Source organism: Rhinoderma darwinii, chromosome 5 (assembly GCF_050947455.1).
Source record: "Rhinoderma darwinii isolate aRhiDar2 chromosome 5, aRhiDar2.hap1, whole genome shotgun sequence".
In the NCBI taxonomy this organism is placed as follows: domain Eukaryota; kingdom Metazoa; phylum Chordata; class Amphibia; order Anura; family Rhinodermatidae; genus Rhinoderma; species Rhinoderma darwinii.
In genome coordinates this window covers 326,139,523-326,164,433 of record NC_134691.1, presented here as the reverse complement: position 1 = coordinate 326,164,433, position 24,911 = coordinate 326,139,523, and the positions used below count along the sequence as shown (strand labels likewise).

Here is a 24,911-nt window from a genome sequence, read left to right as displayed (position 1 = left end):
AGTCACCGAAAATAAATATTTATTCTGCCACTGACTGTAGCTGATCAGTGGTGTAGTCACTCATATGGTCTGCCGCCTGATGCTGAGTTGTAGCATCCTTGATTGTGAAACAACAACTCCCAGCTTACCCTTACCATTGTTAAGCTCAGCCTGGGAGCTGTAGTTTCACACGGTACACACATATATGGCAGTGTGTAACCTGATTTTGCAATTGATCTCTGTGCTGAACTTGGTTCTGCTACTATATTTATGTATGAGGTTGGTTCTGGTGTCTTAAGTTTGATCCTGATAGTGTATATGTAAAACTCTCAATTTGGTGGTTGAGTGTCGGAAAGACGGAGATTTACTTTGGCGCACTGCAGGCAACTTACAACTTTCCTATCTTTATACAACTAAGTAGGCTGGCCATGTCTCTGGCACTGAACGTTCACATATAGGTCATAACTAAAGAATGAGTGTAATTTAGTGTGGGTAGGTAGGTATTATAGTGTGGCAAACTAGTTTAAAATTGTGCCCTGGGAGCGGGTACAGAAGGGTGGATAATTTATAGGAAAATACTGTTACATACAAGTCACTGAAAAAGGAATTACATTTACTTAAAATCCCTTAAAAGACCGTACTAAACAATAAAAGGGCAGGTTCAAACACCAGTACCCAGCAGGATGCAGACACGATCTACAGATGTAGCCATCTTTATCTTGAATTTTAAAGCATTAAATACACGGTGGTAAGAAACTTTAACTAAACTTTTTCAATGATTTTTAAATTACTTTGTTGTGTGATGTCAAGCTGCAGCAAGCTATCACAGTCAAGATCAACTTGGCTACATATATATATATATATATATATATATATATATATATATATATATATATATATATATATATATACATGATTTTTTTTTCCTGAAAACACCAACAGAAAAGCAATGAAGATGCAGCATAAATTTATTAAAGTTTTCACTAAGTTTTTTTCCCGCAGCGTGGGCATGAGATTTTCAAAATCACATTCACTTTGCTGCTACTGTAAATGTGAATTTCCTCACAGAATTATATTGCGGAAATTCCACAGCATTTATGCTACGAGGGAACCTGGCCTAATAGAAGCCATATTGGTGTGCAGTGATAATACTAAGCAGCCACCCCCTGGTGAATAGTAGACGTCAGAGTTGCTGTTCATTAGTATATTGCACCTGTGCGATCTCCCTCTATGTAGTATTGTGGTCTGTCTGCATCCTGTTGGGAACTGGTGATTGAAGCTGCCCTTGTATCAGTAAGTATGGCCTTCTTCTGTGATTTAAAAAAAAATTCTGTTACATCCAATAGTATTTATGGTGTATGGTAAAGCAGGAGGGGGTGGCGATCTGTTTTCATTACAGCCGCCACAGTAAAAGTTATATTGTAATGAGGGGGGTACTTGACTGACACATTGTTATGGGCTCTGTAAACACGTGGAGTGATCCGGACTGGGGTCTGTATATACAGGGGTGTCTGTAAATACAGAGAGGTTCTTGTCTGGGGTCTGTATATACAAGGAGGGTCTGAATATACAGTGGGTTCTGTAAATACAGTGGGAGGTTCTAGTCTGGGGTCCGTATATACAAGAGAGTTCAGGTCCTGGGTCTGTATATACAAAGGGTCTGTAAATACAGTGAGGGGTCTAGTCTAAGGTCTGTATATACAAGAGAGTTCAGGTCCTGGGTCTGTATATACAAGAGGTCAGAAAATACAGTGGGGTGGGGTCTTGTCTGGGGTATGTATAAAGAGGAGTCTGGCCTGAGGTCTATATATTTATGTAGGTGGTTTGGTGTGTGGTCTGCATTCATTTTGGGGTCAGCTGAAGGGGGTTCGAATGAATTTGTGATTCGAATGCTGTAGGTTGGGGGCATATCCTATATAATGTAGAACTGGTTATAACTCGGTTGGCATTTTCTGTATCTAGGGGATACTTGGCATTGAGAGGTTGAAAATCACTGCCCCGGACCAGCAGGGAAGCATGCATTAACCCCTCCACAGCCCTGGAAAGTTTTCAATTAGTTTAAAATATTTATTTCTTATTTTCTGCTTTCCGAACCCTGGTTTGTCTTATAGCCCAGTCCAAAAAAAATACAGTATATTTCCTTTTCTGATGTCTGGATTTTAGGTGAATACGCTTAGCCACATTAATGTTGTATTTAAAGGGGTATTGTCAAAAAATTTTTATGGCATACGGGATGTTTCCATAACTTCCATAGGAATGACTGGAGAGCCGCGCACATGTTCAGCCACCTCCCCATTCATTCTCCAGTTGGATGCAGCTGTCGGTGGACTCCTCAACAGGCAGAATTGGGGTTAGGTGATCCCCGTTCTGGAGATAGCTGGGACCTGCATCTGTCAGACTTTTATGGCATATCCTGTGGGTATAACACAGACATTACAGTGTGCAATATGCCTTTAAGGATCAGTTTATTAGCATATCCTAACAGGAACATATGGCTTTTAATGTTCCCATTAACAAGCTGTTACTATTCTACGGAGTGATTTTGCACCTGGATGACGGATATTGTTAGTGATAATGTGTAGCCAGAGAAGATGTTAGTTGACAGTGTTTTAGGATGTGATATGTCAAGGCGCACATCATCCTCAGTCATTTCTTTTTCTGTGTAATGTGCTATATGTGAAGAGACAGAGACCTACTGGCTAAAAAATTTAGGTCAAATTTGAATAGCAAATATCTTACAGTTTGGCAGATACAAGATGACAGTGTGGAAAAGTGATACATGTCACCGCGCTCAGCCGGCGTGTTTTTTTCAGAAGTTGCAATTACTCTGCTAGGAACATTTCACCAGTTTCTTCTGTTTTTACAAAATAATATCTTGCTGCCCAAGATCCGTCACGTATGGTCGTTATATCACAGACGGCGTGTATTGCTTCCCTAAAGACAAAGGAACATTATTAGAAAAGTCCATAGGGATTTCTCATATTCTTCTGGTTGCCTATTGTGAAGCTACCATGAACTTCTTTGGTCGAATGGAAACATAGATATAAAAAAAAAATTGGGACTGAGAGTGATCTGGTCGCCTAGGTATTAAGTCATGGGCCCCTTACCAACCACAACATTCATGATACATTTGGTTTGGGGTTTTTATAGGTCTTGCATTTAACCTTTAAAGTGTAACTAAACTTTAAAAAAACTTTTGACATATCATAGTGACATGGCAGAAGTTCTGATCAGTGAAGGTTCGAGCACTTTGACCCCCACCGTTCGCTAAATGAAGCGGCAGAAGGGGCTCAATAGAAAGTCAATAAATGAGCCCATACATCAATCATTCGGCCTTCTGAGCCGATCAGAAGCGAAGCGACACAGCGCTCACCCGAGCACTTCTGCCGCTTCGTTTTAGTGATCGGTGGGGGTCTCAGCACTCGAAAACCCACTAATCAAAACTTCTGACATTGACATCACTAGCTTAGGACCAGACACCATTTAGCCATTTTTACCACGTGTTAGTTAAATGGCTATAACATTTTTATTTGTTGAGCTAGCGACGCGAATTTTTTTAGCATTTTTAGGCTTATAGTTTGAAAAAAAAGAAATATTTTTATTATTTTTTAGCATTTTTTTTCTATTGTGATCGTCATTGGCTACTGTAAGTTTTGTATTACATGTCTATTTTAGGGTAATTAGGTCAGGGCTGCCGTTACGATAACCAATTTGCGGGGTGTTTTTTATGTGTAATTTTTGTTATTTTTGGGGGTTTTTTTTACTTATAATTTTTTATTAGTGTGGCCTGTCCCTAAAGGTTAGAAAAGACCTTTAGGGGACTTTATTATTTTATTTAAAAAAATTACATTATACTTCTCCACTGTACCTGGTGCTGCACACGAGGCAGATATACGCTGCATAAAAGCACACAGCGTATCCGCCCTGTGCGCTGCAGGGAATTCCGGATGAAAAATCGATACTTACCTTGGCGACGCGTCCCTCTGACGTCTTGACGTCCTGACGTCCTGCTGCTCTGGTGTGACGATTCATCCCATGGGAACGCTGCAGCCTGTGATTGGCTGCAGCGTTCACATGGGATGAAACGTCATCCCAGGAGGCCGGCCTGGATGAAGAAACACCGAATTCTGGGTAAGTAAAAGTTTTCTTTTTTTTTCTGCATTTCTTGGCGGCGGAATCTCTGCTTTTCCTCCACTAAAGATGCAATATCTGCTATTTGTTGTGGGTCTTACATCCCCATTCAATTAAATTGGGAAAACCTGCAACAAATAAGCAGTGTTTACGCAAATACAATTGACATGCTGCGGATTAAAACACTGCACCGCAGGTCAATTTCTGAGCGCTTTTTCCACTCATCATTTACGCAGGGTGTGGATGAGGTTTGTTCAAATCCCATCCACTCTGCTGCTACTGTATTATGCTGCGGATTTTTTGCACCGATATCCGTTGCAGAAAATCTGCAGTATTAACGCTACGTGTGAACTCTAACTAGACTCAGCAGCAGCCCCCCACTAACAGTCATATCGCGACCTATAGAGGCAGCGATGCTGCTGCCGCCTCTGTTCTGCACACAGTGGTCATTGAGTGATGTGTACATGAGTACTGAGAAGTCAAAAGCGGTAAAAAATGCTTCTGTCTTCACTCCAGGGTTTTTGGCGGTCTCTGACTGCCGGGCACCTGACATTCAGCTGCCCAAATGCTCGGGCAGCATGCTTAAACTCGCGATGTATATATACAGTGGGCCAGGGGCGTAGCTAGAGGGGACAGGTGGGACATGTGCCCCGGACACAACAACTAGGAGGGATGGTAGGGGGGTGCCGACGCTCTGGCCGGGGCTCCCTCTAGAAGCTGAATGCCTGGAAGCTATCTACTAGGGGGTGTGTGTGGCCCTATATACAGGGGGTGCCTGGCACTAACTTCTAGGAGGGGGGGAGTATGGCATTATCTACAAGAGGGGGGTGTGTGGTAGTATCTACATGGGGGGATGTGTGGCAGTATCTATAATAGGGGGCTGTGTGCCAATATCTACAAGAGGAGGATGTTCATTGTGTCACCATATAGTCTCACTATCCTCAGTTATACAATCTGTTTTAGGCTTCGTTCACATCTGCGTCAGAGCTCCGTTCATGGGTTCCGTCGGACCTTTCCTTCAGGGGAACCCATGAACGGAATCCAAACTGAAACAAATGGAGACCATAGATTTCTGTTTGCATCACAATTGATTTCAATGGTGATGGATCCGGTGCAAATGGTTTCCGTTTGTCAGAGTTATTTAAGGGTTCCGTCGTTTTGATGGAATGAATTTAGCAGTCGACTATGGAGCCCTTCAACAACGGTGACAAGCAGAGTCAGGCACCTACCTATTTAATTTATTTTCTTTTAATTGTTATGTTAAGTACCTTATAGAACTATATTGCTTGTAAAATGTACAAATGGTTTTATGCTCTATGTACAGGGGAGCTTTGTGGAGCAATCTACAGGGGGGCTGTGTCTGGTGCTATGTACATGGGGGCTGTGTGTGGCGCTATCTACAGGGGGCTGTGTGTAGAGCTATCTACAGGTGGCGTGGCTGTGTGTGGAGCTATCTACAGGGGGGCTGTGTGTGGCGCTATCTACATGTGCAGCTGTGTGTGGAGCTATCTACAGGGGGCTGTGTGTGGAGCTATCTACAGGGGGGCTGTGTGTGGCGCTATCTACATGTGCAGCTGTGTGTGGAGCTATCTACAGGGGGCTGTGTGTGGAGCTATCTACAGGGGGGCTGTGTGTGGTGCTATCTACAGGGGGGCTGTGTCTGGAGCTATCTACAGGGGGGCTGTATGTGAAGCTATCTACAGGGCGGCTGTATCTGGAGCTATCTACAGGTGGGCTGTGTCTGGCGCTATGTACAGTGGGGCTGTGTGGAGCAATCTACAGGGGGGCTGTATCTGGAGCTATCTACAGGGGGCTGTGTGTGGCACTATCTACAGGGAGCTGTGTGTGGAGCTATCTACAGGGGAGCTGTATCTGGAGCTATCTACAGGTGGGCTGTGTCTGGCGCTATGTACAGGGGGGCTGTGTGGAGCAATCTACAGGGGGCTGTATCTGGAGCTATCTACAGGGGGGCTGTGTGTGGCGCTATCTACAGGGGACTGTGTGTTGAGCTATTTACAGGGGGGCTGTGTGTGGCGCTATCTACAGGGGGGGCTGTGTGTGGAGCTATCTACAGGGGGCTGTGTCGCTATGTACACAGGGGCTGTGTCTGGCGCTATGTACAGGGGGGCTGTGTCTGGCGCTATATACAGGGTGGCTGTGTGTGGTGCTATCTACAGGGAGGCTGTGTCTGGCGCTATGTACAGGGGGGGCTGTGTCTGGTGCTATGTACAGGGGGCTGTGTGTGGAGCAATCTACAGGGGGCTGTATCTGGAGCTATCTACAGGGGGGCTGTGTGTGGTGCTATCTACAGGGGGGGCTGTGTGTGGAGCTATCTACAGGGGGCTGTGTCTGGCGCTATCTAAAGGGGGGCTGTGTGTGGAGCTATCTACAGGGGGGCTGTATCTGGAGCTATCTACAGGGGGCTGTGTATGGCGCTATGTACAGGGGGGCTGTATCTGGAGCTATCTACAGGGGGGCTGTGTCTGGCGCTATGTACAGGGGGGCTGTGTGTGGAGCAATCTACAGGGGGGCTCTCGTGGATGATTTTTCCATTGACCGGTGGCAGAGTTACACAACTGGAAAAAAAAATCCCCATCATGTAACTCTGCTACCTGTCAATTGAAAAGTCATCCACCACAGGGTCTCCCTCTTGACTTTCATTGTTCTAAGCCTTTTGGTTTGTCCTGCAGCTGCTGCCGCCGTGATGAGCAAATGTTATACCCAAGATCGGAAAAGTAACATAAAGACGATATAACCGGATCCATAATATCTGTTATGTCCAGACAGTCTAGAGATCCGCAGTGAGAATGTGCGCGCGTTATTTGCAGAAGGATCTGGCCGTGATTTGATGTGTTGATGCCGGATATTGGGCGTGGTTAGGGGCGTGGCTTAAAATGTCCCTCTTTTCCGAATATATATATATATATATCACCATAGCAGCACTAGTCCATCCACTATATATATCACCATAGCAGCACTAGTTCATCCACTATATATATATATATATATATATATATATATATATATATATATATATATATATCACCATAGCAGCACTAGTCCATCTTGGCCAACCACTTTAGTAGTCCTCCGGCAATATCTTTAGAGGTATGATCCATGGGCTTCATATACAGTATATCAAAGTTACAGACAAGGCAAGCTTTCTCAAGTCTTCAGTCTATGGAGTATAGCGGTGGTAAATAATATATACTCATTGATTTATTTAAACTTTAAAATAAAAGTAAGATGGTGGAAAAAGCATCAATAGAAAAAAGTGAATTCTGAAATGTTTATCTTAGAGACAAATGTTTCTCTCTCGGTCTATGAAGTCCGGCAGGAGAAGTGCACGTCTCAGGTTGTGAAGGTTCTATAAAGTTTTCCCTGTAAATGAAAGTGGATCCGTCATATTTATGCTGCCCCATCTAGGTTGCAGAATAAAGAATAAACATGCTGATTTTAGCGGTCTGTCACTTACTAGTTAATGCGCAGTAATTTCTTAGTATTTTAGTAGTTTTACTTGAGGCACGAGTCAGGTGTTTCAAGCTTGAGTTAAAGTATATTCATATATTCACGCTGCCGCCAGTCGCTGATTGACGCTTTTCTCCACTGGAATCAGCGAGTATGTAACTTCTTTATGCTGCCCTCAGACAGCATAAATATATAAGAGATCTGCTTTAATCGCTGCTGTCCTGTTTTATCTTGTATATTCGATCAATTAAAGGGGCTCTCCACTTTAGACAACCCCTTTTTGTTAGAAGTGTCCCTTGACAGTAAGTGTTCTGCTGCTGGCCACCGCAGTGATCAGCTATAATCTGTTTGGGAACCTGAGAGCATGTTTTTAATTTCCTTGCAGCAATCCCGCAGGAAAAATTGAGTATTACACATTTCTCATTTAAATCAATATGCAGTTCGTGTAATACCTGGATGTGAGGGGTCCTCCAGAGCAAGAGTAATATAACTGTACAACCTCATTTACCACTGTCCCCATACACCACAAAGGTGAGGTGGTCATGCGGTTCTTTCCATTAAAGTCTACGGTAATTACATAAAGAGCCAAGCTTTATCCGTATCTATCATAGGCCTCTATATTGAAGTCTATGGGGATAGTGGCCAGACAGAATTGGTGAATAGGGGTCACAGGTTTTTGTCCTCCTGACAAGGGAGGGTCCCAGACGTGAGACCTTCACCTTTCCCCCATTTCTGCCAAATTCTATGGATATACCATAAATGTGTTAAAGTACTCTTTGGAGAAGGTGTGGAGTTAAGGAAGGAATAGATAGATAGATAGATAGATAGATAGATAGATAGATAGATAGATAGATAGATAGATAGATAGATAGATAGATAGATAGATAGATAGATAGATAGATAGATATTAGGCCCTGTTCACAGAGAGTTTTTTGACGAGTTTTTTTACGCGGAAACCACGCCGCAACACTCCTCAAAAACCGCCCGAAAATGCCTCCCATTGATTTCAATGGGAGTTGGACGAGTCGCCGTACAAATAAGCGGCATGACCCATCTTGAGGCGGTTTCCGCCTCCAAAACCCCATTTCAATCAGTCAGAAAGAGGAAAAAAACGCCTCGACGAGTGTTTTGATGAGTTTTTGTCAAACCACTGTGCAAAAACCGTCTGGAGCAGTTTTTGCAGGAGGAATTTTCCTCCTGCAAAAAAAACTCAGTGTGAACACAGCCTTAGATGATAGATAGATGATAGATTAGATAGATAGATAGATAGATAGATAGATAGATAGATAGATAGATAGATAGATAGATAGATAGATAGATAGATAGATAGATAGATAGATAGATAGATAGATAGCAGGTGTACAGATATTCTGGTCATTCCATTATTCTAGTTTGTGTCTTCCCCTGAGCTCTGTTGGGCAGTGAGGTAACGTCTCTTGGAATCTTAAACTCTTTTTTCCGTCTTTATTAATTTATTGTATTTAATGCTTTAGTTTACTTCATTTAGTTTCTTCACACTGCCTCTTATAAATCCCAGTGAGGAAAGGGGAAGATGGATTGCTGTAATGACCCAAACATATGGCTACAAGATCACTTTTTGCAGAGCTTATGAGAAATTTTCCAGTTTCAGTCTCCAGGCAAATAAGTAAATACAGAGCGGAGGAAGCAAGTCTGATCTTATGTCAGCACTCCGGGTGATTAGTGAAGACTTCTTTCTGATGGCTTTTTTATTCATTTAATTTCCTCTTTCGCTAATGCTTTTACCATTTATAACTGGTATTTATTTTATCATTTTGTTATAGGATATCAAAAAGAAGACTGGGGATATTCTTTCTATAATTACAAATGACTAAGGCGAGTAATGGTTTAATAGTTTGTTTAAGGATAGATGAATACATAGATATCAGATACTAGATAGATAGATAGATAGATAGATAGATAGATAGATAGATAGATAGATAGATAGATAGATAGATAGATAGATAGATAGATAGATAGATAGATAGATAGATAGATAGATAGACAGATAAATAAGTCCTTGTGAAAATGAAACATTTTGAGGTAGAGCTGCATCTTATTGGAAAAAAAAATTTATTTTTTTATTTTCAAATCCCAATTCTAAGAAATTTAGCAAAAACTTGTGGGTACAAAATCCTCACTATACACCTGAATTAATTTCTCAAGGGGTGTAGTTTATCAAATGGAGTTACCTTTCAGGGCTTTTCACTGTACTGGTGCCTCAGGGGCTCAGTAAATGCAACATGGCGCCCAGGAATAAATCCAGCAAAATCTGCGATCCAAGAGCCAAATGGCGCTCCTTCCCTGCTGAGCACTGCCGTGTGCCCAGGCAGCCGTTTATGATGACATATGGGATATTACCCCACTCTGAAGAAGATGCTTCACAAATCTTGGGGTGCTTTTTCTCCTTTATATGTTAAGAGAATTTAAAATTTTCAGTTAAATCTACGTCTTATTGGAAAAAATAAAATTTTTAATTTTCACTACCCAATTATAATAAAATTTATGAAACACCTATGGGTTCAAAATGCTCACTACACCCCTAGATGGTTTCCTCAAGGGGTGCAGTTGGCCAAATGAAGTCACTTTTGGGGAGTTTCTATATGAACTGGTACCTTAGGGGCCAGGGGCGTAGCTAAAGGCTCATGGGCCCCGATGCAAAAGTTCTTATTGGGCCCCCCCCCCTGCAAACTCCTCATGGCCGACGGTCCGCAGCTTTCAGCTGCATCGCTGGGTCTCCTAAGTGACCCAACAATGCAGCACTAGCAGCCGGGGCGTCACTAAGGCTGGGTTCACACACCCTATTTACGGACGTAATTCGGGCGTTTTAGCATTGAATTACGTTTGAAAATGCGGCTCAAAAGCTTTGGCAAACATCTGCCCATTCATTTGAATGGGCTTTACGATGTTCTGTGCCGACGGTCATTTTTTTTACGCGCCGCTGTCAAAAGGCGGCGCGTAAAAAAGATGCCCGCGTCAAAGAAGTGCCTGTCACTTCTTCAGACGTAAATGGAGCCGTTTTCCATGGACTCCATGGAAAAACAGCTCCAATTTCGTCCGTAATGGACGCAGCAAAAGACGCCTGCACATGCCATTACGGCTGAAATTACGGTGCTATTTTCTCCTGAAAACAGCACCGTAATTTCAGCCGTAACGGACGCTGCCGTGTGAACATACCCTCAGGGCTTAAAATGTCAGGGGAAATAGCCCCAATACATATGTGTCCGCCCCCCAAAAAAATGTGTGTATAGGAGACAGCATATCTATAGCACTATGACCCTATAAACTATGGATAGGATTAGATACATTGGCTCAGCAGACAGTATAACACATGATAGGATTAGATACAATGACTCAGCAGACAGTATCACACATGATAGGATTAGATGCATGGCCCAGCAGACAGTATCACACATGATAGGATTAGATACAGTGGCTGAGCAGACAGTATCACACATGATAGGATTAGATGCAGTGGCCCAGCAGACAGTATCACACATGATAGGATTAGATACAATGACTCAGCAGACAGTATCACGCATGATAGGATTAGATACCGTGGCTCAGAAGGCAGTATCACACATGATAGGATTAGATACAGTGGCTCAGCAGACAGTATCACACATGATATGATTCTATATAGGGCCCAGCAGACAGTATCACACATGATACGATTAGATACAGGGCCCAGCAGACAGTATCACACATGATTGGATTAGATACAGGGCTCAGCTCGCTGACATTGCGGCTCCAGCGCTGGACCCAGGAAAGGTAAGAATAATAATTTTGCTTCTTTATGTGTTACTAATTATTTTTCTGTGTTTGTGTTTTTTTACAGGTTCGGTTGTTGGACTTCGGATTCGAGGACTTCAATGACGGCGTTTTTTTTATTCTCAATAAAATGGTTAATGAGGGTTGTGTATGTTTATTTCAATAAAATATTTTTTCTATGTGCTTGTATCTTTTTAAACTTTATTATCACCGCCTTAGTAATGGCTTCTGGCTGATTGACAACCTCCATTACTAAGGCGGGGCTTAATGTTAGCCGGTGCAGAGGCCAACACTAACCCCCATTATTACCCCGGTACCCACCACCACCAGGGGTACTGGGAAGAGCCGGGTATGAACCAGTACCCGTCCATCTGTAGTGACAGACAGGCACCGGGGTGGCCGCAGTCTGGTAGTATAAGGCTGGGGAAGGCCAAAAACAGTGGCCCTTCACACCCTGGTAATGCTGCCTGCTGCTGCTGTGTTGTATCTGGCTGGTTATGAAAATTGGGGGGGGACCCCACATCGTTCTTTCCAATTATTTTTTATTTTTTAAAATGACGTGGGGTCCCCCCCATTTTTCATAACCAGCCAGATACAATAAAGCAGCAGCAGCCTAGCATCACCAGGGTAGGAAGGGCCACTGTTTTTGGCCTTTCCCCTCCTGATACTACCAGCCTGCGGCCGCCCCAGTGGCCGACCATCACTACAGATGGTCAGGTACTGGATGGTACCCGGCTCTTCCCAGCACCCCTGGTGGCGGTGGGTACCGGGGTAATAATGGGGGTTAGTGTTAGCCCCTGCATCGGCTAACACTAAGCCCCGCCTTAGCAACGGACGCTGTCAATCAGCCGGCGGCCATTACTAAGGCGGTAGTAATATAGTTTAAAAAAAAACACAAAGACATAGAAAAAATAATTTATTGAAATAAAAAAAAAACACACAACCCTCATTAACCATTTTATTGATAAAAAAAAAAAGCCGTCATCGAAGTAGTCCTGGAATCCGCCGTAGTCCAACGACCGAACCTGTAAGAAAACACACAAGAAAAACAATTAGTAACACGTGTTAGGCTTAGATACAGGGCCCATGTGTGATACTGTCTGTGGGACCCTGTATCTAAGCCTACCACAACGTAGGCTTAGATACAGGGTCCAGCAGACAGTAATCTTATACAGTATAAGATTACTGTCTGCTGGGGCCCTGTATCTAAACCTACAGTGTGGTAGGCTTAGATACAGGGCCCATCAGACAGGATCACACATGGGCCATGTATCTAAGCCTACCATGTGATTGGCCTAGATACAGGGCCCAGCAGACAGGATCACGCATGTGCCATGTATCTAAGCCTACCATGTGATTGGCTTAGATACAGGGCCCAGCAGACAGGATCACGCATGGGCCATGTATCTAAGCCTACCATGTGATTGGCTTAGATACAGGGCCCAGCAGACAGGATCACACAATTTGTGATCCTGTCTCATGGGCCCTCTAAGCCTGCTACATCGTAGGCTTAGGGGTTGTGCAGTCCCTAAACATTGATGGCCTATCCACAGGATAGGCCATCAATAGCTGATGTGTCTCTCGGGACCCGCAAATCAGCTGTTTTGAAGGGGCCGCAGCACTTGTACGAAAGCTGCTTCCCCTTCATTTCATTACTCGCTCACACTGTGAATCGCCGACACCGATTCACCGTGTGACCGGAATGAAGGGGAGCAGCTCTTGTACGAGTGCTGCGGCCCCTGCAAAACAGCTGATTGGCGGGTCCCGGGAGTCGGATCCCGCCAGTCAGGGCTAAGCTTACCTTCCTCTTCAGCCGCGGCGGTAGTTCTGTCGTCTCGATGCTGTGCGCGGCGCATAGCGCTGTGACGTAAAGCGCTGCGCACAGCGCTTGACGTCAGGACCTCCGCTTCGATCCGGAACCAGGAAGGTAAGTAAAGTCTGTTACTATAGTAACAGGGGCCTGCGGCCCGAGTTACTATAGTAACACTTTATTGATGTGGTGCGGGGGGCTGTGGGCCCCCCTGGCTTCGGGGCCCGGTCGCAATTGCGACCGCTGCGACCCCTATAGCTACGCCAGTGTTAGGGGCTTTGCAAAAGCGAAATGGTGGCAAGAAACCAATCAAGCAAAATCTGTCTTCCAAAAGCCAAATGGCGCACCTTTCCCTCTGAGCCCTGCTGTGTGTTCAAACAGCAGTTTATGACCACATAAGGGGTATTTCCTTACACTGGAGAAGTTGCTTTACAAATGTTGGGGTTCTTTTTCTCCTTTATTTGTTGAGAAAATGAAAAATGTTGAGCCAAAGCTACGTGTTACTGGAAAAAATTACTTTTTTCATTTTCACTGCCCAATTCTAATAAAATCTGTGAAAAACCTGTGGGGGTCAAAATGCTCACTACACCCCTAGATGAATTCCTTGTGGGGTGTAGTTTCCAAAATGGGGTATTTTTTTATTTATTTCCTTTGCTTTAGCACCACAAGACCTCTTCCTAACCTGACAAGGTGCCTAAAATATATTTTAAAAAAAGAGGTCCTAAAATCCACTAGGTACTCCTTTGCTTCTGAGGCCGGTGTTTCAGTCCAGTAGCACGCTACATGTGAGATATTTATAAAAGCTGCAGAATCTGGGGGATAAATATTGAGTTGTGTTTTTCTGCTGACACTTGATGTGTTACAGAAATAAATTGATTAAAATTGAATTTCGGCAAAAAATTAAATAATTTGTAAATTTCACCAATTTACTTTCATTCCTTTGAAATGTCTAAAGGGTTAAGAAACTTTATAAATGCTGTTTTGAATACTTTTATGGGTGCAGTTTTTAAAATGGGGTGATTTATGGGGGTATCCCAAAATAGAAGCCCCTCCAAGCCACTTCAGGACTGAACTGGACCCTATAAAAATCGCCTTTTGAAATTTTATTGAAAATGGGAGAAATTGCTACTAAAGTTCTAAGCCTTGTAACATCATAGAAAAATAAAAGAATGTTCAAAAAACTATGCCAACATAAAGTAGACATATGGGGAATGTTAACTAGTAACTATTTTGTGTGGTATTATGATCTGTGTTACAAGCAGATACATTTAAATTTCGAAAAATGCAAATTTGTGCACATTTTCTCTAAATGTTGGTGTTTTTGTTTTTGCAAATAAGCAATGAATTTATCGACCAAATCTTACAGCTGACATAAAGTATAATTTGTCATGAGAAAACAATCTCAGAATCGCTTGGATAGGTAAAAGTATTCCAAAGGCATTACCACATAAAGTGACACATGTCAGATTTGAAATATGGGGCTCTGTCATTTAGCCCAAAAAGTGACTGCAGCAGGAAAAGGTTAACACGTCAAAAGTCAAGTTAAAGGTTGCTTCATCTGTATATATATCAGGTGTTTCAGCTACATTCATTACAAACAGCTACATAAAATCAAGCACACCGCCATGTAATCTCCATAGATAAACATTACTATTAGTATGGGTCGTGGCGCTGTCATAGGATGCCACCTTTGCCACAAGTTAGTTCGTGAATTTTGTCATCTGCTAGATCTGCTCCGATCACCAGTAAGTGATATTATTGTGAAGTTGAAGCTTCTAGGAGTAACAGCAGCTCAACTACGAAGCAGTAAACCACGCAAACAAATTAAGTGAAGCGTTGAGTGATGAAGCGCAAACTGCGTAAAGATCACCTATCCTCTGTTGTATCACTCACTGCAGAGCTCTTCTGAAAGTTACATCACCATCCGAGCTGTGCAACTAGAGCTTCATGAAATGGGTTTCTATGGTCGTTGCACCCAAGTCTAAGATCACCATACACAATGCCAAGCGTCTGCCAAACTATCTGGCAGTCTGGCGGAGGAATCTGGGATTGGCGGATGCAGGAGAACATACATATTGTCTACTGAAGGTCTGGTAGAAGAGGGGTAATGGTCTGGGGGTGTTTTTCAGCATTTGGCCTCTTATTTTAAAGTAATGGGTAATGTTAATGCTACAGCATACAAAAACATTTTACACAATTGTAGCCTCCAACTTTGTGGTAACAGTTTGGGGTTCGGACCTTTCCAGTTCCAGCATGACTGTGCACAAAGCGACTCTCTCCCCCTAACCCCAGCTATTAACCCTTTACTTCAATAAAAATTCAATAACTTACTGCTCCTACTCACCACCATATCATGCACCCCCTATATTACCCCTACGTGTCCATTCCGGGGGGCTTACTTAATGTGAGGAAGTTTGAAGGTACAGAGTGGCTGCTCAGAGCCCTCACCTCCACCACATCCAACTTTTTGGGGATGAATTTGAATGCCGGACCGGCCGGACCTTCTCCAAACACATCAGTGCCTGACAGATTCATACATAATTGGACAGAAGAAAACACCATATGCCTCTGTATAAAATAGGATTAAAATGGTGGTTGGGGAGGACAAGGGGGAACAAGCTGAACTTTTGCACCGGGGCCCATGAGCATTTTGCTCATCTGTTTGGTTAGGGTATGGTCACACGTAGTCAACAAAAACGTCTGAAAATCCAGAGCTATTTCCAAGGGAAAACAGACCCTGCTTTTCAGACGTTTTTTTACCAACTCGCATTTTTTGCGGCGTTTTTCGCGCCGTTTTCGCGCCGTTTTTTACGTCCGTTTTTGGAGCTGTTTTCATTGGAGTCTATGAGAAAACAGCTCCAAAAACGTCCAAAGAAGTGTCCTGCACTTCTTTTGACGAGGCTGTATTTTTACGCCTCGTCGTTTGACAGCTGTCAAACGACGATGCGTAAATAACAGGTCGTCTGCACAGTACGTCGGCAAACCCATTCAAATGAATGGGCAGATGTTTGCCGACGTATTGGAGCCGTATTTTCAGACGTAAAACGAGGCAAAATACGCCTCGTATACGTCTGAAATTTGGCCGTGTGAACATACCCTAAAAGGGATATTTATTGTCAATTAGTTCCAAAGTCTCCAAGTCAAATGCAGCCTTGCCTTGTCTAATACGGTATAATCACCTGAGTAGACAGGTCACCGCCTCCCACAAGGTCAAGACACTCTTATGTCGCTGCTGGCACCATTTCAAAGATTTGAATGAAGTTTTGAGAAACATGGATTATACTAAAGTCTATATTCTCATCCTTTGACTTATTGTGGAAGTCTATAAAGTTTCTTAAGAAGCGCGCAAGTGTAATTCAAGATACGTTTTAAAAGCACTGACATTGAGATATAGAGCGCTGCCGGTTTTTCACCGTTAACATTTTCTTTGTGTCTCTTTATTTATTCAGTATAGGGCTTACATATGATTTACAATGATAGCTAACAGAAATATAACAAGCAATTATGGGCTTCAGTGCATGGAGCTAACTATATCAGGCAATAGAAAGCCGAAAGGATTTTAATGACTTGAGACTTTATACATTAAAATTGATGAGCTGAAAATGAAAGGTCTTTCCCTTGTTGAGGTATTTTCTTTAAATTAGGAAGCAATTTACATATGTAATCATTATTTAAATTAGCCAGATTACCAACACCCCCTCCCCCCACGTGAAATGGCGGCAGTCAACTTTAGTTGACGTGTTCTCCTTATGCTGTAAAAATGTAAGAACTTGCTTAATTAAAGAGCATTAATAACGAACAACGCCCACACATGACTGAAGTAAATAATACACCATAAGCAACTGATGTATTTATGCGGAGTCCTAATCCCACTGCGGTAACTGCAAACACTTCTAATAAGTATTATATTCTATTACAAAATCTATGTTTAGCTCCCTCCTCGCAGCTGTAGATACCACAGATTGCCCAGCAACCACTTCAGGTCCTGGCTGGGTGACCGCCATTTGAGCACATGCAACACATGTACTATACTGGTCACAGGAAGTCCTTTCTGCTATATATGAGACTGCCTCTTAATGCTTCACAGTCCTGCTGTAGATTACACAGTTTAAAAAGTGTAGGAACAAGCAGGGGTTTAGTAAGTATCACTTGGCTCTTACAGGAGAACTTGAAATGGGACACTACTCCACCATGGCCACCATTAGCAGCAAATAAAATCAGGACTTTGGTTTCCAATCTGTCCTATGTGTGTGTTCATACTTTAATTTTATGCCAAGGCAGGAGAAATAGTGATGAAAGGTGGACGTTAAGGTGGAATGATGCGTTAAGATGTTAAAACAATGATTCTTTGGTATATTCCTTAGGACTAAACTTTCAAAAAATGTCATAGTGACATGTCAGAAGTTTTGATCGGTGATCACTAAGACCCCCACCGATCGCTAAAATAAACGGCAGAAGAGCTCGGGTGAATGCTGAGCAGCTTCGCTTCTGATCAACTTTTCTTGGAAAGCCGAGCAATTGGTGAACGGGCTCATAGACTTTCTATTGAGGCCGTACACCAATTGTTCGGCTTTCCGAGAAAAGCCGATCAGAAACTAAGCTGCTCAGCGCTCACCCAAGTGCTTCTGCCGCTTCGTTTTACCGATCAGTGGAGGTCTCAGTACTCGGATCCCCACCGATCAAAACTTCTGACAGGTCACTATGACATGTCAGGAGTTTTTTGAACCTTTAGTTACACTTTAACTAGCCAGTACTGGGTCCTATAGCAAACTTTAAAATGGGGTCTCCACCACCCTGAGCATTTACCAGCATCATATGAAGGTTAGGGTGAGGGAACACTTGCCAGCTGAGTTGAAGTAAAAAAACACAAATTCTGTGATTGCACACAAGTAGTAAATGCAGGGAGGCATCAAACTCCACACCTGACCCCTAAATTCATTTAGGCCCAAAAAAATAAATTCAGACCCCAAACCCCTCTATTTACTTACCGCTTCTCACTCCCGCTTCTCTTCTCTTCCGGGTGCCGCTGCTGCCACACGCTTGCTCATGATACCGGCCTAGATGATAACCAATAATGCCACTATTACAGCTCCCACAGAGATTGTCACACAGCTTTACCAGACTCCAGAACGGTGTGACCAGCAATGAGGGAATATATTGTATCTCCTGCCCCAGTGTTGCTGCATGGGAGATTTGTTTTCCAGAACTATAGAAAAGCTGGGCGACAACCTCGTGGGAGCTGTAATGGCAGCCATATCACTCATCAGCTTTTTTGAATGAATAGAATTAATACTAAAGAATCTGGAATATTTTTATATTTATTCAGTTATTATTTTAAGGATAAACTCATTAAAGATAATTAGATAAATGCTGGAATCTGATTGGCTGCACGTCGGATCATTACTCCAGTGACCAAATTTCATATGTATCTTGTGCATGATCAGCGATGTCTTTTTCTAGTGTACGGCCGCACACATCTCGGCCCTGCCAGACCCCCTCTGGTTTATTCCTTTCTAGCAATCAGTCGAGCATTGTGTCAGATGCTGCTAATGTTGCTAGACATGTCCATTACGAGGTTCTTTTCCAGCAATTTATCATGATTACCACCAGCTTAGAGCTTTTATACAGGTCACAGAACTCCAAGGTGAGTTCATATCCTCTTTATTTTACAGTGAGGGGCACGGTGCTCCTGACATCTCAAAAGAATCAAAGTATATTCCACTATCCAGGTATTACTTTCTTGTATTGGAAATGCACATTCCACTAAGGCACATATTTACCAAGTGTGTACTGTGAAGTTAAGGTGTAGCATAGCAATAGTCCTAATGGATCCTTCATTTTCACTCAATCCCACCCCTACACAAAGCCATACAGAATGTAGAAGGGGCTCTATAGTAAAAAGTGCAATGGTGTGCTAGAATGATACCTCCATGGGGCCTGGTGTTTGTTGACACACCCGATCACCTCTTCCTAAGTAACCCCTGTGGCCTGGTTCCCTCACCTTCTTTATAATGTTGCAGTGCCATGGAAAGCGAGATCTCTGTGCAAGTTCTCTCCACCCAAGGCATTTCTCGCAAAAGCTAAATGGCCCGGTTGAAAGTGGGCCGGTTGGGAGAATTGGGTCTGCTTTGTGGCTGATGGAAAAGCTGACACAGGTCTCTCACTGATGCTGCTCGGCTCACAGACTTACTGGCAAAAAGTATGAATCAATCCGTTTCAATGTGAGACTCTGTATCAGTATTGCTGTTGGCCAAACAGCAATCCTACTCCTCCCCTGAGAAGTCCGGTCACAGGAGACTGAGAGAGAGGTTCACCATCAACAGTACTGAATGAGAATAGGGAGCTCAGGAAAAGTGACAAGAAAGGTCTTGATTTTTTTGGTACTGTGTGGCACTATAATTTTTTGGGGGCACTGTATGTGATACTATTCTGTTTTGGGTGCAACTTGTGTGGCAATACCCTTTTTTGGGGGGTTCCTCTGTAACACTATAATTTTGTGAAGGGCACAATGGGTGGTACTGTAAGGCACGCTTATGTTCAGGGGCGCAGTGTGTAGTACTATTATATTCGGAGGCGCATTATATGGCACTATTATATTTGGGGGTCACAGTGTTTAGCAGTATTATATTCAGGGGCACAGTGTGTGTCACTATTATCATCGGGTGCAGTGTGTAGCACTATTATATTCAGGGGTGCATTGAATGGCATTATATTCAGGGGGAAATTGGAGCACTATTGTATACAGGGGGCACGGTGTGGAGCTGTTACATTTAGGGGGCACAGTGTGTGGTGCTATTAATGCTATGAGGAATTTGTCTTAGTATACAGGGTAAAGATGCCCTGCAAAGTGAGCAGCCAAAGACATCGGCGGCAAACTCAGAGATTAGTCATAGTCAGAAGAAGTCATCATGGTGGTCTGGGTTGGATGGAGAAGAAAAGGAAAGAGAATGGGGCAGATTTACTATTTAAATTGAGCCAGAATTCTGGCACACATGCTAAGCTCAAGATTTATTCACTTTTTTTGACACGATAGACCAGTGGCTTAGCTGGAAAGGGTGGTCTGGCAAAATGGGTGTGGGTAATAATGTGCCAACATGCACCATAATTGTGCCAAAAACTGGCAGAAACTAAGCCAAACAAGGTGGTACAAGGAAGAGAATAGTGTCTAGCATGTCTAGCAAGATGCACCAAATTTTTCATGCACCACTTTGTCAAATTTGGCGCGTTTTCTGACTGCCTTGTCTAAGTTTATTCTGTCTAAAACTTAGACAGTATTAGTAAATCTGCCACAATGTCTACAATCAGAGCCGACGTCACCTGTGAGTCACTGGATTTGTAGAAGAGCTGTCACATCTTTTGTCACGTTTGTTATAGAAAATCCTAGTATTATGCATGAGATAACAATTCTGGAGCATCTTTAGGCCGGATTCACACGAGCGTGTTCGGTCCACGATATACGGTCCATATGTCGGCAGTATTTCCCGGACCAAACACACTGCAGGGAGCCGGGCTCTTATCGTCATAATTATGAATGATGCTAGCAGTCACTGCCTCACTGCGGGAAAACTGTCCTGTACTATAATCATGTTTTCAGTACGTGACAGTTTTCCCGCAGCAAGGCAGGGACTCCTAGCGTCATAGATAACTGTGACGATAAGAGCCCAGCTCCCTGCAGTGTGTTCGGTCTGGGAAATACTGCCGACATACGGACCGCATATCGTGGACCGAACACGCACGTATGAATCCGGCCTTACTGAGAGCTCTGTGTTGTGACGTTTCTCTGTCATTCCTCCTGGAATTTTATGAATAAATTGCAAGTATTTACTAAAACAGACACGTCAGGAGAGCACATAGATCCCCTGTAAAAGTCATGTATTCTGCCTGTAACTGTGTCTAATCAGTGCTGTATGCAGTGGCGTAACTACCGCTGTAGCAGCCGTAGCGGCTGCTACAGGGCCTGCAACTTAAGGGGGCCAGAGCCGCCCGCTGACACGCCCCCATATGCCCGGTGGTGCAGCTAGTAGCTGTCATGGTGCCGCTACTACTGAGCCCGCGCCGCCGAGCCTCTAACATGTATGGGCCGGGTGGTACGGGCCCTCTCATGCCCGGGGGCGTTGCTAACAACAGAGGGGGCCCTGGTGCTAGCGACAGCCACCCCCTCTTGCAGTAATTGTACCTGCATCTATAGAATGCAGGTACAAATACATGCGATAGCGCTGAATGGCCGGGCACGTTACAGTGATGCTGAATGGCGGGGCAAAATGACTTGCCCCGCCAATCAGCGCCTTTCAACAACGCTAGCGGCGCGATTAAGTCATCGCACCGCTTCCGTGCTTGAAAGGTGCTGATTGACGGGGCAAGTCATTCTGCCCTGACAATCAGCGCCTTTGAATGACGCGACACTTGCATAATTTAGCTCCAGCAGAACTGCTCAGAAGAGAGCAGATCTGCATTGCCACCGGATGGCGCGGGAACGGGATCAGGGTGAGTATGTAATTAGTTATTTTTTCTCTACTAAAACTGTGAGTGGCATTATCTACAGTGTGGGATTATATTATAAACAAATGTCTCACAGGGACAGGTAGCTGGTTGGGTACAAACCACATTGGTATGCAGTACCCCCACAGTGTCATGAAATAGCAAACTCACTGATAGCATAGCATATATATGAGAAAGAAAAGAGTCATGAGCTATATATAAAGTACAAAATACAATTTTATTAGATATAATTGACATAAATGATTTTAATAAAAAACATGGCGAGGTTTCTAAAAAGAAGAGATATGCCTGTGGGTCACATTTGGAGAGTATATACGACCATGGGTATATTTGTATAATAAACAATGAATGACACGAGAGCATGCAGGTATATATTGCTCAAATGCACCGTTAACAATTTATCCAGCACTGCTGATATTAAAGGGAAAAAGGACAACATAAAGTCTATGTCAAAGGTAAGTGTGCCATATGAGGAAATCCCTATTACTGGAACAAAGTGCCATTCAATCTAAAAAGTCCAAGGACTTATAGTAATAGCTGCACTCAATGTGTAAAGTATACACCATATGCATGGCTACTACTCCGGAATCACCGAATAGAGCTAGGAAGTATACACTCACCCATAGTTGAAAGGAAGTAAGATCGTGATCCACAGACAGTGAAAGGCCACCCCAACGCGCGTTTCGCTGTATCAGCTTCCTCAGGGGGTCTGAACTAAACTATATCCTGTCCACCCTTTTATATTGTCCCACGGCCCGAATCGCAGAAGAAAGAAGAGAAGTTCCGGGTGTCAGTCCACATCAGAGGTCCACGGCGCATGCGCGGGATTATTGCATGGACCACGAGAACTCGGTCACCAGTCATCACGCCCCAACTGCGCGTGCGCGCCTCCAAAGACGCGTCTCCATGGAGATCGCGCAAGCGCAGAGGGGCGTATAGAGGAGAGGGGACCGAGTCGCGCGTCCAGCATCCCTGCTCATGCGCAACCCCAAAGATGTGGTCAGTGTATGAGTAGGCAGATCTATCTTTAGATGGATGGCACCCGTCCCCAGAAAAGACCCCCGAGATGAACCTGAAGCGGCACAATCAAGGGATTGACTATAGACATCAAGGCAATCATTGGATGATATACATATACTTTAAAAAGAAGAGAGTACTAACAGAAACTCAATATGTGTATGCTGTTGCATAAAAGGAGAACAAATAATAAATTAAATGGTGAAGAATATATATAATAAATATTTATAATATAATATTACAATATAAGACCGAGACTAATGCTCGGATATAAAAATATCAAAAGTGGGTAAAGAAAAAAGGGGGGGGGGGGAAAGAAAGGAAAAGTGAAAGGAAGGAAGGAAAAAGTAAAGGGAGGGGGGGGGGAAGGGAAATGAAAGGTGATGAAGCAAAGATGCACAAAAAAGAGATGAAATCAATCCATAGGAAATCTGTTAGTAACTTGTGCTGATAAAATATATATAGAACAGTACACAAATTATACTGGTAAGTGCAGTGAGAAAGTGCTAAACCGTGTAAAATATATGATCACAAAAATATTTATAGATAAAATTATATATACACCAAAATTTACCAAGGGTCTCAGAAAGGGGGGAATTTCAAAAAATAGATAACATCCCAGCCATCCTACTTTACAATATAGTAAAAATATAATGTTGGGACATATTATTCATTTCATATTCAGGTAACTGTTGTTCATCAGTTGAATAGTCATGTTTCAAATTGTTCCAGTATGGATCGTGGTCATCAAAACACGAGAAGGTCCTCATGAAAGAACTACGACCGGATCTAAATCTAGAGGTGGGAACAAAAGGTTAGTAACATTTTCCAGGTGGATCAGGTATATATTAACGCATAAAATCGCCTAAAAAACGCAAAAGATTACAGTGAATGGGTATATTCTATAAAAAGGGAGAAAAGCTCAAATATTCATTTAGACCAGATGGGGTCATAGTACCGAGGGTAATAATCCATCTGCACTCTTTTTGTGCAAGGATTTTAATCGCATTACCCCCTCTGACACCACAATGAACCGTGTCTATACCTCGCACCAGAAACGTTTTAGGATCGCATCTATGATGTAGTTTAAAATGTTTAGGTATCGTCTTTAGTAATGACACGTCACTGATTTGTTCTGCAGCCTGGATATCCCTCACATGCTCACGAACACGAATCCTGAGTTGTCTGGAAGTAAGGCCAATGTATACTTTAGAACAGCCACATGTTGCGTAGTACACAACATGGGTCGTGCTGCATGATATGTAATGCAGGATATTGAATTGGCGTCCGTTTTTAACAGAAGTAAAGGAATTTGTCCTTATTATGTTGGCGCATGCCACACACTTGCCGCAGGGGTAGCAGCCTTGAATCGGGCCTCTTGAGGAAAAGGGGTTGAGTTGTAAGGGTACGTAATGACTTTTAACAAGTATGTCTCTCAGGTTTCTATTTCTTCTGGCCGTCATCTGGGGATTACTTTGTAGAGCCCTAGAGATAACAGGTTCTGTATGCAAAATCGGCCAATGTTTTTCTAAAATTGATCTCATTGTTTGCCACTGGTTGTTAAAAGTGGAGATAAATCTAATTTTGTTATCCGTCTGATCTTTCTTTTTTATACCGATCGGATGTAAGAGAGTCTTCCGTTCTGTTTTTTTGGCTCGATTGTACCCCTGTTTGATACTCCTTTGACTGTATCCCCTGGCTCGGAATCTTTCTTTCAGATCTTGTGCTTGTTTTTCGAATTTTTCCTCAGAGGAGCAGATCCGCTTCATTCTCAGGAACTGACCAACTGGGACAGCCATTGTAGTGGAATGTGGGTGCGCTGAAGTGGCATGTAGGAAGGAGTTAACTGATGTCTCCTTCCTATACACATCTGTCTGTAGAAGTCCCCCTCTAGCTGTCTCAATAGTCACATCTAAGAAATCTATCTTGTGTTTATCAGAAATATATGTTAGTTTGATGTTCAACATATTCTCATTCAACCCTTGCATAAAGTCAGTCAAGGCTTTTTCAGAACCTTGCCAAATGAGGAATACATCATCTATGTACCGTAGCCAGCACTGCACATGGTCAGCGGCATGGGCGCCGCCACCCTGCAGAACCTGTCTCTCCCAGAAGCCGAGGAACAGGTTCGCATATGACGGAGCGCATGCCGCGCCCATCGCAGTGCCTTGCCTCTGCACATAGAAGGTATCTTTAAACACAAATAGATTATGAGTAA

The 24,911-nt window shown here is 43.2% G+C and overlaps 1 protein-coding gene across 1 annotated transcript in view; it reads left to right on the top strand.

Moving 5' to 3' along the window:
* LOC142652619 (uncharacterized) overlaps nt 1-19,510 on the top strand; it is a 144,751-nt gene extending 125,241 nt beyond the window's left edge. The window contains exons 10-11 of the mRNA XM_075828275.1: nt 18,695-18,821; nt 19,436-19,510. Of these exons, the coding sequence (XP_075684390.1) occupies nt 18,695-18,821; nt 19,436-19,510 (202 nt within the window). The remainder of the gene's footprint in view (nt 1-18,694; nt 18,822-19,435) is intronic.
* Nucleotides 19,511-24,911: the final 5,401 nt, after the last annotated feature.